At 43.0% G+C, this 12,500-nt stretch overlaps 3 protein-coding genes across 14 annotated transcripts in view; 2 read left to right on the plus strand and 1 right to left on the minus strand.

The window, feature by feature from the left end:
• The window catches only part of LOC126984574 (uncharacterized), a 72,894-nt gene extending 72,317 nt beyond the window's left edge, over positions 1-577 (minus strand). The window contains exon 1 of the mRNA XM_050838316.1: positions 461-577. The gene's annotated coding sequence lies outside the window, so the exon portion shown is untranslated. The remainder of the gene's footprint in view (positions 1-460) is intronic.
• A 3,687-nt stretch (positions 578-4,264) lies between these two features.
• The window catches only part of LOC126984572 (DENN domain-containing protein 11-like), a 12,829-nt gene continuing 4,593 nt past the window's right edge, over positions 4,265-12,500 (plus strand). Inside the window, exons 1-7 of one of the 2 annotated variants that reach the window (XM_050838303.1) lie at positions 4,265-4,548; positions 5,718-5,817; positions 7,456-7,614; positions 8,093-8,243; positions 8,619-8,699; positions 10,425-10,635; positions 11,447-12,500. The exon at positions 11,447-12,500 is cut by the window's right edge and continues 500 nt beyond it. In XM_050838303.1, the coding sequence (XP_050694260.1) occupies positions 4,320-4,548; positions 5,718-5,817; positions 7,456-7,614; positions 8,093-8,243; positions 8,619-8,699; positions 10,425-10,635; positions 11,447-11,838 (1,323 nt within the window). In that variant the 5' untranslated portion in view covers positions 4,265-4,319 and the 3' untranslated portion in view covers positions 11,839-12,500. The remainder of the gene's footprint in view (positions 4,549-5,717; positions 5,818-7,455; positions 7,615-8,092; positions 8,244-8,618; positions 8,700-10,424; positions 10,636-11,446) is intronic. The other variant, XM_050838305.1, reaches the window with a different exon arrangement.
• Positions 8,713-10,368, plus strand: LOC126984573 (uncharacterized). Of its 11 annotated transcripts, none has more exons than XM_050838306.1 (4): positions 8,713-9,664; positions 9,763-9,861; positions 9,960-10,157; positions 10,253-10,368. In XM_050838306.1, the coding sequence occupies exons 1-4, from the start codon at positions 8,814-8,816 to the stop codon at positions 10,332-10,334; spliced, it is 1,230 nt and encodes a 409-aa protein (XP_050694263.1). In that variant the 5' UTR covers positions 8,713-8,813; the 3' UTR covers positions 10,335-10,368. The 11 variants fall into 11 exon arrangements, 9 of the variants coding, with proteins under 9 accessions (XP_050694263.1, XP_050694265.1, XP_050694266.1 ...); XM_050838308.1 differs by having other exon boundaries at positions 8,713-9,466; positions 9,566-9,664; positions 9,960-10,368; XM_050838309.1 differs by having other exon boundaries at positions 8,713-9,169; positions 9,269-9,664; positions 9,960-10,368.

Raw genomic sequence — 12,500 nt, forward strand, 5'->3', positions numbered from 1 at the left:
AACAACCATACGAGTTATCAACCACAACCAGATAAAATAAATAAAACCACGTCTTCCCCATACCACCCCCTGCCCCCCATAGTAAAGACAGGTAAGTGGGGGGCACGGGGGGAAGGATGGAGGTGAAGGTGTGCACCCTACCTCTAATTACCACCATGCACCTAACCCCGACCGGCCGGTTTGACAAATATCCGAAGTTATCAAAATCCCTAATACCACAACACCACCTCAACACCCAAAGGAAAACCCCATCACCCTTTTCCCCCTCACGCCCCATAGACCCATAATTTAAGGCGATATTAAACCCCCATCTTCGCCATTGAGTATTTTCTATGGTCAATACCCCCCCGGGCTCACCATCACCCACGTTTTTTCCCTTATTCCCTTATTTCCCCGCATTCCCCAGTCCCCGTTGGCTCCCCCGGTGTCGCGGCGTCCCCCAGGGTGCAGGAATACTCACCCAAATTGTCCATCTCGTGATAAATACGGTTAATACACGAATATCCAAGAGCGTGCCCTCCCTCCCTCACTGCTATGATGCTTAAACTCTTCAGCCGACCACCGCACTCTTCGGAACACTCACAAACTCTCCCCCTCCTCCTCCTCCTCCTCCTCTTCTTCCTTCCCTCTCTCTCTATCTCTCCTTTTTAGCTTCTTTTTCTTCTTATTATTTTATCTACGGTTCTGCTTTCATTTCCTTCTTTACGGATTAAATTGTCCCTTTCTCTGGTGATGTTCTGTTCCTCTGTTTTGTAGTTTCCTTTCCTTTTCCTCTATATCTCTCTCCTTCAACCTCTTCTTTTAGCTTCTCTTTCTTCTTTTTCTTCTTTATTTATTCTTCCTCTTCCTTGATCTCCATTTCTTCTTTCCTTTTCTGCTTTTCTTCAATTATAAACTCTCCCTCCTCTTCTCTCTTTCTCCTTCTTTCTCTTCTTTTATCTGTTTCCTCTTCTTTATCTTCTTCTTTCTTGATCTCTTATCCTTCCTTCTGCTTATTCTTCCTTTTTCTTCTTTTCTTTATATATGTATCTGATTGATTGATTGACTTTCCTCCTCCTCCTCTATATCTTCCATTTTATTTATCTTTTATCTTCTCCCTATCGCTCTATACTCCTTTATTATTGCTTTTATCATTTATATCTACTTTAAAATGTCTTATCTACACGTTTTTGTATTGATTATAGGATATTTTTCCTCCTCCTCGTCTGTCGCTTCTCAAAATCTTCTCTAATCTTTATCTAACGTATTACCATTTATTCCCTTATTTGTTTTACGTGATTTCCCGTGTTTTGTTTTGTTTAATTTAATGTCTAGGGAATTTTTATCTCCCTATATTTGCTTTTTTATATACATCGATTTGCCGGTGTAAGGGAACCGCCATAGCAGCAGCCTTTCCATCCTGTCTATTGCTTGCTATTTTACGTCATCTTATTTTTGTGGTTTATTTTATTGCGTCTATTGAAGGTTTTGTAAAGGAAAGTGTTATGTCAAATAGATCTCGCTGTCAGGGGAAATTTTAAGACGCCTCCATTAGTTTTCAATTTTCCGCCGCTTCTAAGTTGCTCTCACACCCGGTAATATTTTTCTCTGGGCTCTTGGTTGATATAATAATTTTTCCGGCCATGATCGATCCGCGAGAGGGAAAAATAAATACACATCTACCCGTGGGGGGGAAAAAATGGCGGAGAAAATATTGGAACTTATCTGGGCTTTAATCAGATGGACCGAGGAGGCGTGAAAGAAGGGCGCTGATTGGCTGGAGACGGTCAGCGCGGGGAGGGGCAGCCAATGGAAAGACAGCTTGTTTAATTTAAGACCGAGACTGCCATATGTTCGATAATTATTTAAGACACTCGATAATCTAACCCTATGTTGTACGGTATATGGCAGCATGGATTGAACCTTCTAAAACCTCCCCCCAATATTACTTTACGAGTGTGGATGCATGAATAATTAAAATGGATGATATTAATGGTGTGAGTGCGGTATTTTGAGGGCCAAAAACCGACAATTTAGAAGGCCAGTGAGATTTTCTGGATCTGGCAACACTGCTCAAGACGCGCCGCCAGCCACTCAGGGCCAAGATCTCCGGCAGTGTTGGCAGATGTGCGATAATCATTCAAAAAATACGATACCCAGATCATCTCCAAGAACGTCTATTTATCCTCTCCAACCGACTAAAAACACCAATGATCAACGGTTTTAGTAATGTGTATAACTAAATATCGCTTTTTATGTGGGTGCGACAGCGTTAGGTCAGAAATCGAGGAATATAATATACTGAATACGACAATTTAGTGACGAAGACGAAGATCTCCAGGCGGCGGCGAGGGCTGTCATTATGCAAGAAGGAGACGTATTATGGCCTTAATTAATAAAAAAAAAATATCCACGCCAACCCTTGAATCACGCCCGGTGCCCTTCCCGCTAGGACCTCCGGACACCACGGCGTTTTCCCCTTAAATAACGACGAAACAAACCACGCTAGACCGGGCCATGTGCTGAAATAAATCGAGAAATATATATAAACACAACAGAAAAACGCATCTCAAATAATACGGTCTACAACATCTCTATACGAACCAAACCAACCGAGTCACATGCTAAATTAAACCAGTAGATAAATAAACCTAATATAACAGACTCACGCGAACAGAAAACCACAAATGACCTCAAATAATGGTCAACTTCATCGCTGTTTTATATTTCTACCCAACGGTTGACAGGAGAAGGTTGGGTGATGGATGGAAGGATTGATTGATTGATTGATAGTAGGACAGTCTTGGAAATTATACCCCAAAACACAAGAAAAAGAGGTATGATAGGAATAAAATGAAAAGGAGAGCGCTTTACCATAATCCACAATAGATAATTCTATATATACACTCTAAATCCTTCCTTAGATATGCCAGGTCAGGTAGTTGATGGAAAAGATATAGAACTCGTATATTAAACCTTCAAATCAATGGATAAAAACGTAAATATGGTAATAAAAGGGGCAATATAATGTTTGAATAAAATTTCCAGATGATACGAGTCTTATGATCCATTTCTACCTATCAAATGAGAAAGGAAGAAATGTGGACGGGGAACCTATCGTAAACATAATCTCAAAATCCTGTAAGACCTCAGTAACAATTATAAAAGGAATAATATAACGTTTTATCATATTTTCCTCTGTATAAAACCCATATTTACCCTTCTCTATCTATGTAATGTGAAAGAAGGGAAGAACTGCAAGGGTTGAAGGGGGGACTCGTAAAAAATGAACCTCAAAATCCTGAAATGCTTCAATAATAAAAGGAATAATAGAACGTTTTATCATAGTTTCCATTTTATAAAAGCCCTATTGACCCTTCTCTATCTAAGTAATGTGAGGGAAGGGAAGAACTGCAAGGGTTGAAGGGGGGACTCGTAAAAAATGAACCTCAAAATCCTGGAAGACTTCAATAATAAAAGAAATAATAGAACGTTTTATCATATTTTCCATTTTATAAAAGCCCTATTGACCCTTCTCTATCTATGTAATGTGAGGGAAGGGAAGAACTGAAATAGTTGAAGGGGGAACTCGTAAGAAATGAACCTCAAAGAAAAGCTGTAAAAACGCAGTAACAGTAATAAAAGGAGTAACGGAACGTTTTATCATAATTTCCAGAAGAAATGAGTCCTATTGATCCTTTCTTTCGTATAATATAAAGGGAAAGAGAAGGGAACAAGAGAGAATGGAACAGGGAGGGACGAATGGAGGGGTGACTCATGTATTCTAATCCTAGCCGTGAATATACCTCCACCAGCCACATAATAATAAAACTTGTGTCATTTAAACCACACGCATAAAAAACACATGTCATTTCAATCCTTCATGAGCTAGAGAGAAAGAAAAAGGAGAAAACAAGGGCGACAGGGAGAGAAAACGGTTTACAGAGGGAGGAGGAGAAGGGTGACTTGTATATTTCCCTCCCTCAGCTACATAATAATAATAATAAAACACGTGTCATTTAAACCACACGCATAAAAAACACATGTCATTTCAATCCTTCCTTAGCTAGAAAGAAAGAAAAAGGAGAAAACAGGAGAGGGAGAGAGAGAAAACGGTGTATAGAGGGAGTAGGAGAGGGATAACTTGTGTATTTTCCCTTCCTCATCAACATAATAAAACATGTCATTTAAACCACACATACAACAAACACATGTCATTTCAATCCTACATGAGCTAGAGAGAGAAAAAAGTGGAAAACAAGAGAGGGAGAAAGAGAAAACGGTTTATAGAGGGAGGATGAAGGGGTGACTTGTGTATTTCCCTCCCTGAGTCACACACCATGGCGGGCCCTCAGCAGACTCCCAGGGACCACACGGAGCCTCAGGAGAGGGTCACCGGGGGCACACAGACCACAGGGGGCGGCCAAGGGGGCTCTAATACCCTTAGTGACCGGCCTGCCCCGCCCCCCGAGCCACCTGACCTGACCCGTGCCCCGCCTGACCCCGCCTGCCCTGCCCCGCCCCGTGACCTTATTAGCGTCTTCGTGGTAACCTTTGACCTCAAGGAAGGTATGGAAGGGGGGTGGGAGTCAGTGTTTGTTGTTGTTGTCATTGTTTGTTTAGGGGTTGTGAATTGGGTGTTATTCTATACTTATTTTGGTTGTCGTCATTTTTGATCATTTTGGTATGTAATTCTTTTTTTTTTGGTTAATGGTGTAGTCTCCCTCAACATAGATGTGGTTTTCTTTTTGCGTTGGTTATAGAAAATGGGCTGCTGATTAATTTTTTTCACATATTTTGCATTATTTTAGGTAATTTTGAAAAGCATTATTTTTTTGGTTATTGGTATAGTTTCCCTCTCTATCACCAAGTTTTCTTTTAGTCTTGGTTATAGAAAATGGGCCGCTCATTACATTTTTTAACATTTTTGCATTATTTTAGGTAATTTTGAAACTTAATAATTTTTTGTGGTTATTGGTATAGTTTCCCTCTCCATCACCAGGTTTTTTTTTAGTCTTGAATATAGAAAATGGGCTGCTCATTACATTTTCTAACATTTTGCATTATTTTAGGTAATTTTGGAAAGTAATTAATATATTTTGGTTATTAGTATAGTCTCCCTTCCAAGCACCAGGTTCTCCTTTAGTACCAGTGATAGAAAATGGGCTGCAATTTACTTCTTCTTACATAATTATCACTATATTAGATCTTTCCTCGGCCATTCCCTTCACCCATATCACAAGCTCTCCCTTCCTCGGCCATTCCCTTCACCCATATCACAAGCTCTCCCTTCCTCGGCCATTCCCTTCACCCATATCACAAGCTCTCCCTTCCTCGTCCATTCCCTTCACCCATATCACAAGCTCTCCCTTCCTCGTCCATTCCCTTCATCCATATCACAAGCTCTCCCTTCCTTGGCCATACCCTTCACCCATATCACAAGCTCTCCCTTCCTCGGCCATTCCCTTCACCCATATCACAAGCTCTCCCTTCCTCGGCCATACCCTTCACCCATATCACAAGCTCTCCTTTCACCCATACCACAAGCTCTCCCTTCCTCGGCCATACCCTTCACCCATATCACAAGCTTTCCCTTCCTCGGCCATTCCCTTCACCCATATCACAAGCTCTCCCTTCCTCGGCCATACCCTTCACCCATATCACAAGCTCTCCCTTCACCCATACCACAAGCTCTCCCTTCCTTGACCATTCCCCTGACATGCTTTCCCTTCCTGCAGGCAATCTTCTGGAGTGGAGCATGCCCAAGGGAGTGGCTCTGGAGGGTGTTGAGTTCCGCGCCCTCATCAGCGGGGCGCACACAGTCACCTCGGATTTTATGTACGTGTGTGTGTGTGTGTATGGGAGGAAGGGTTGCTTTAGAGGTTATGTGATTTTTTGGGGGTCTTACTTTAGATTTTGGGGCAGAAATTAAAGTTTTGTGGGTCTGAATTTAATGGTTTTGGGCTGAAATTAATGTTTTTTTTTGTTTTTTTTTGTAGAAAGTGAAGTTGTGTTAGTTTTTTTAGAAGGTGAATTTAAGGTTTTGGGTAGAATTTTAGGTTGTGTGGGTCTGAATTTAATGGTTTGGGGCTGAAATTAATGTTTTTTTTTTTTTTTGTAGAAAGTGAAGTTGTGGTAGTTTTTTTAGAAGGTGAGTTTAAGGTTTTAGGTACAAATTGAAGTTTTGTGGGTCTGAATTTAATGATTTTGGGCTGAAATTAAATTTTTTTTTTGTAGAAAGTGAAGTTGTGGTAGTTTTTTTAGAAGGTGAATTTGAGGTTTTAGGTACAAATTGGAAGTTTTGTGGGTCTGAATTTAATGATTTTGGGCTGAAATTAATATTTTTTTTAGAAAGTGAAGTTGTGTTAGTGTGTTTAGAAGGTGAGTTTAAGGTTTTAGGTACAAATTGAAGTTTTGTGGGTCTGAATTTAATGATTTTGGGGCTGAAAGTAATGTTTTTTTTTAGAAAGTTAAGTTGTGTTAGTGTGTTTAGAAGGTGAGTTTAAGGTTTTGTGGGTCTGAATTTAATGTTTTGGGGCTGAAAGTATTTTTTTTTTTTTTTGTAGAAAGTGAAGTTGTGGTAGTTTTTTTAGAAGGTGAATTTGAGGTTTTAGGTACAAATTGAAGTTTTTTGGGTCTGAATTTAATGATTTGGGGCTGAAAGTAATGTTTTTTCTTAGAAAGTGACGTTGTGTTAGTGTGTTTAGAAGGTGAGTTTAAGGTTTTGTGGGTCTGAATTTAATGTTTTGGGGCTGAAATTAATTTTTTTTCTTAGAAAGTGAAGTTGTGTTAGTGTGTTTAGAAGGTGAATTTAAGGTTTTAGGTACAAATTGAAGTTTTGTGGGTCTGAATTTAATGGTTTGGGGCTGAAATTAATGTTTTTTTTTTTTGTAGAAAGTGAAGTTGTGTTAGTGTGTTTAGAAGGTGAGTTTAAGGTTTTGTGGGTCTGAATTTAAGGTTTTGGGGCTGAAAGTAATGTTTTTTTTTTTAGAAAGTTAAGTTGTGTTAGTGTGTTTAGAAGGTGAGTTTAAGGTTTTAGGTACAAATTGAAGTTTTGTGGGTCTGAATTTAATGATTTTGGGCTGAAATTAATTTTTTTTCTTAGAAAGTGACGTTGTGTTAGTGTGTTTAGAAGGTGAGTTTAAGGTTTTAGGTACAAATTGAAGTTTTGTGGGTCTGAATGTAATGTTTTGGGCTGAAATTAATTTTTTTTCTTAGAAAGTGAAGTTGTGTTAGTGTGTTTAGAAGGTGAGTTTAAGGTTTTGTGGGTCTAAATTTAATGTTTTGGGGCTGAAAGTAATGTTTTTTTTTAGAAAGTGAAGTTGTGTTAGTGTGTTTAGAAGGTGAGTTTAAAGTTTTAGGTACTAATTGAAGTTTTGTGGGTCTGAATTTAATGATTTTGGGGCTGAAAGTAATGTTTTTTTTTTAGAAAGTTAAGTTGTGTCTCACCCACTCACCTCATCCGTTCATCCGCAGATATTTCCGTCAGGGCGACTTTTTCGGGGCGGCGTGCTATGAAAAACTGGAGATCCTCAGCGACGTGGAGCGCGGAGTGCGGATGAAGAGTGTGGGGGTGATCGTGGCCCACTACCCACACCTGCACCCACACCTGCCCCGCCTGGCACAGCTGGTCAGGTCTGTGGGAGAGAGAGAAAGAGGGGGTGAGAGAGAGAGAGAGAGAGAGAGAGAGAGAGAGAGAGAGAGAGAGAGAGAGAGAGAGAGAGAGAGAGAGAGAACAAAAGAAAACAGGGAAAAATATTACTCTGAAAGCCAAAGAGGAAAAAAAAAAATAGGAAAAAACAAGGAAAATATTGAACGGGAAAAAGGAAAAAGAGAGAGAGAGAGAGAGAGAGAGAGAGAGAGAGAGAGAGAGAGAGAGAGAGAGAGAGAGAGAGAGAGAGAGAGAGAGAGAGAGAGAGAGAGAGAGAGAGAGAGAGAGAGAGAGAGAGAGAGAGAGAGAGAGAGTTTGAATTGAAAGATAAAAAATTGATGACGATATGAATGAAAGGAAGAGAGAGAGAGAGAGAGAGAGAGAGAGAGAGAGAGAGAGAGAGAGAGAGAGAGAGAGAGAGAGAGAGAGAGAGACCTCCCCTCACCCCAAACCATCCGACAGGTGTGTTCTGCAGCGGCCAGGTGACTACAGCTCGTTAGAGGACTACTACCTTGCTCGCTGCGCCCCCACCCCGCCCCCCTCTGGCTGGCATGCCCCGCCCCGCCTGACCCCCGCTGCCCCGGCCCTTCCCTCCCCCCCGCCCCTGCACCAGGTGAGGAAGGCGGTGATGATGATGATGATGATGATGAGGATGAGGAGGAGGAGGAGGAGGAGGAGGAGGAGGGTTAAATGTTCAAGGAGGAGGTGAAAGAGGAAGAAAAAGACCAGGAGGAGGAGGAGGATAAAAAAAGAAGCTGAAGGAATGAAGAAGAAGCAAAAAATAATAAAATAAGGAAGAGATAGAAAACAAGGAGGAGGAGGAGGAGGAAGAGGAGGAAGAGGAGGAGGAGGAGGATAATGAAGCTGGTGAAAAAAACAAAAAACAAAAAAAAAACAGACCTACTTTTGTCACTAAGAAACTATAATAATAATGATAATAATAATAATAATAAAAATCTACGCTAACTTCAAACCTTCCCCTCGACAGACCATCTTCAGCGGCTCACTCAACAACGAGGGCGAGGGAGAGAAAGGCCCAAGCCACCTCCTGCGGACCTTAGGCGAGCAGGTACGTATTAACCCATCCGCTGCGGTTGTCAGGGATTTTGCCTTCACTGGTAGCCTGGTAACATACACTCCCAGGTCTTTCTCTGCCTCTGTGGTGGATAGTGGAGTGTTTCCCATGTGGTATTGGTGTGCTGGATATCCCTTCACTGGTAGCCTGGTAACATACACTCCCAGGTCTTTCTCTGCCTCTGTGGTGGATAGTGGAGTGTTTCCCATGTGGTATTGGTGTGCTGGATATCCCTTCACTGGTAGCCTGGTAACATACACTCCCAGGTCTTTCTCTGCCTCTGTGGTGGATAGTGGAGTGTTTCCCATGTGGTATTGGTGTGCTGGATATCCCTTCACTGGAAGCCTGGTAACATACACTCCCAGGTCTTTCTCTGCCTCTGTGGTGGATAGTGGAGTGTTTCCCATGTGGTATTGGTGTGCTGGATATCCCTTCACTGGTAGCCTGGTAACATACACTCCCAGGTCTTTCTCTGCCTCTGTGGTGGATAGTAGAGTGTTTCCCATGTGGTATTGGTGTGCTGGATATCCCTTCACTGGTAGCCTGGTAACATACACTCCCAGGTCTTTCTCTGCCTCTGTGGTGGATAGTGGAGTGTTTCCCATGTGGTATTGGTGTGCTGGATATCCCTTCACTGGTAGCCTGGTAACATACACTCCCAGGTCTTTCTCTGCCTCTGTGGTGGATAGTGGAGTGTTTCCCATGTGGTATTGGTGTGCTGGATATCCCTTCACTGGTAGCCTGGTAACATACACTCCCAGGTCTTTCTCTGCCTCTGTGGTGGATAGTGGAGTGTTTCCCATGTGGTATTGGTGTGCTGGATATCCCTTCAGTGGTAGCCTGGTAACATACACTCCCAGGTCTTTCTCTGCCTCTGTGGTGGATAGTGGAGTGTTTCCCATGTGGTATTGGTGTGCTGGATATCCCTTCACTGGTAGCCTGGTAACATACACTCCCAGGTCTTTCTCTGCCTCTGTGGTGGATAGTGGAGTGTTTCCCATGTGGTATTGGTGTGCTGGATATCCTTCACTGGTAGCCTGGTAACATACACTCCCAGGTCTTTCTCTGTCTCTGTGGTGGATAGTGGAGTGTTTCCCATGTGGTATTGGTGTGCTGGATATCCCTTCACTGGTAGCCTGGTAACATACACTCCCAGGTCTTTCTTTGCCTCTGTGGTGGATAGTGGAGTGTTTCCCATGTGGTATTGGTGTGCTGGATATCCTTCACTGGTAGCCTGGTAACATACACTCCCAGGTCTTTCTCTGCCTCTGTGGTGGATAGTGGAGTGTTTCCCATGTGGTATTGGTGTGCTGGATATCCCTTCACTGGTAGCCTGGTAACATACACTCCCAGGTCTTTCTCTGCCTCTGTGGTGGATAGTGGAGTGTTTCCCATGTGGTATTGGTGTGCTGGATATCCCTTCACTGGTAGCCTGGTAACATACACTCCCAGGTCTTTGCCTCTGTGGTGGATAGTGGAGTGTTTCCCATGTGGTATTGGTGTGCTGGATATCCCTTCACTGGTAGCCTGGTAACATACACTCCCAGGTCTTTCTCTGCCTCTGTGGTGGATAGTGGAGTGTTTCCCATTGTAGCAGCCACTTTTTGTTCCGTTCCTGTAGCTTGGTGAGGTCTGGTAGGAAATCCACAGTCTAGGGGTTCAGCTGGTTCCTTAACTGTAAAAAAATCTCCTTCAAACTGCGCCTTGCTCTTCTCTCAGGTGGTGTCTCTGTGGCGCGCATCGCTGCTATGTAAGCGGATCATGTTCCTCTCGGAGCCCCCCATCGGCCGGGTGTGCTGGTGGGTGCAGTGGGTGTGGCTGCTGGGGGCACACTCCACACCCGGGCTGCCCTCCTCCCTCCTGCGTCCGCTGTACTATGTCAGCCTATCCGACCTGGACCTACTGGCCGAGCAGCACTCCTATGTGGCATGTGAGTATTTGTGTTTATCAATTTGTAGTTCATGTGGCCCGAGGTAGGCTCAAATAGTCCCGTCTCCGTATCTACATTCATCCAGCCTTTCCTTCATTTGGTGGACACTGCTCGCCTCCACCACCTCTTCCCGTAAGCTGTTCCATGTGTCAGTACTTCGATGTGGAAAACTATATGTCTTTAAGTCACTCAAACAGGTTCCTTTATTAAGTTTCTTCCCATGTCCTCTCAGCCCCTGCGTCATCTCTATCCACCTCATCAAACTTATTTACTAACTTATACAGAGTGATCAGATCTCCTCTCTCCCTTCTTTGTTCCTGTGTCGTCAAGTCCGTCTCCCTCAATCTGTCTTCATATGTCATATTCGAGAGTTCTGGGACCATTTTAGTTGCAATTCTCTGTACCCTTTCCAGCATTCTGATATCCTTCTTTTTGTGAGGCGACCACACAGCTGCAGCATATTCAAGTTTTGGTCTTATCAGTGTTGTTATTATTTTCTTCATCATTTCTTTGTCTGTAAAATGTAATGATACCCTTATATTTTGCATCATCCTGTAGGTTTCTCCATATAGCTTGCTTATGTGCTTTTCTGGGGATAGTGAGTCCTGCATCATTACTCCCAAATCTTTTTCTTCATGTATCACCTTAAAGTTTTCTTCTCCCATCCTGTATGTTTTCCTCGATCTTTTTTTACTTTTCCCCATTTCCATAACGTGTGTGTGTGTGTGTGTGTGTGTACTTGTGAGCATACATAACAGATATCCACAGACAGAACCTCCCTCCCCATTCCTCAGCACCCCCTCCATTCCAGGCACGACCGAGAAGATATTCGAGGAGAAGAATGGCATCTACGACCTGTACGTTGAGGGCGGCTGCGTGCGGCTCTCCGGCAAGCACCCCGCCATCACCACCATCACCGCTGAGGACCGCCAACGCCTCGCCGCCCTCAACCGCAAGGAGAACCTCACCCCAGCGGACCTTAAGGCGTTCTTCCAGGAGGTCAACAACAGGATTTTTACCGCTCTGTACCGTGCGTGTGGTATGGGGGGGACGGGGGTGCTGGGGCGGGAGGAGCTGATTGAGATGGGGCTGAATGCAAACGAAGATGTGGTTTTCGTGAGGGAGCTGGCCGCCACGCATGGGTTTGATGTGGTGGTGCGGAGTGGCGGAGTGTGTGGGTGTGGAGTGTGTGGGTGCTGTTGATGATGATAGTGATAGTGATAGTGTGTGTGTGTTTGTTATGTTTTTTTTTAGGCCTACGAGGGTGTTTTTTGGTGATAGGCCTAGTCAATTTAGCTGTTTTTTTGTGTGTTTATGTTTTTTTAGGCCTACAAGGGTGTTTTTTGGTAATAGGCCTATTCAATTTATCTTTTTTTAGGCCTACGAGGATGTTTTTTTGGTGATAGGCCTAGTCAATATAGCTGGTTTTTGTCTGTGTGTGTGTCTGTCGGTATCTGTTAATCTATCTCTCGTGTCTATTCTAGTCATTCTATTTAGTTATCTGTCTGTCTATCTGTGTATGCTTGCCTCTATCTATCTATCTATCTATCTTGTTTGTCTGTCTATCATTATATCTGTCTATCTCATTCCTCTTCTAAGTACTTAAGTCATTCCTTTCTCTATCAGTCAATCTATTTATTTTTTCTTTGTCTATCTATCTATCTATCTATCTATCTATCACCCATTCCACTGCTAAATACTCTAATCATTCCTTTCCATATCAATCCATCTATCTCTACCTCCTTATTTCTCTATCATTCCACTGTCAAACATCAAACTCATTCCTCTCCCCTCCATGGCCCAGTGGTTAGCGCGCCTACCTCCAAACCCACACGCCCTGGTTCTAATCCTTCTCCGTGAGTCAG

Source organism: Eriocheir sinensis, chromosome 57 (assembly GCF_024679095.1).
Source record: "Eriocheir sinensis breed Jianghai 21 chromosome 57, ASM2467909v1, whole genome shotgun sequence".
Classification (NCBI taxonomy): Eukaryota; Metazoa; Arthropoda; class Malacostraca; order Decapoda; family Varunidae; genus Eriocheir; species Eriocheir sinensis.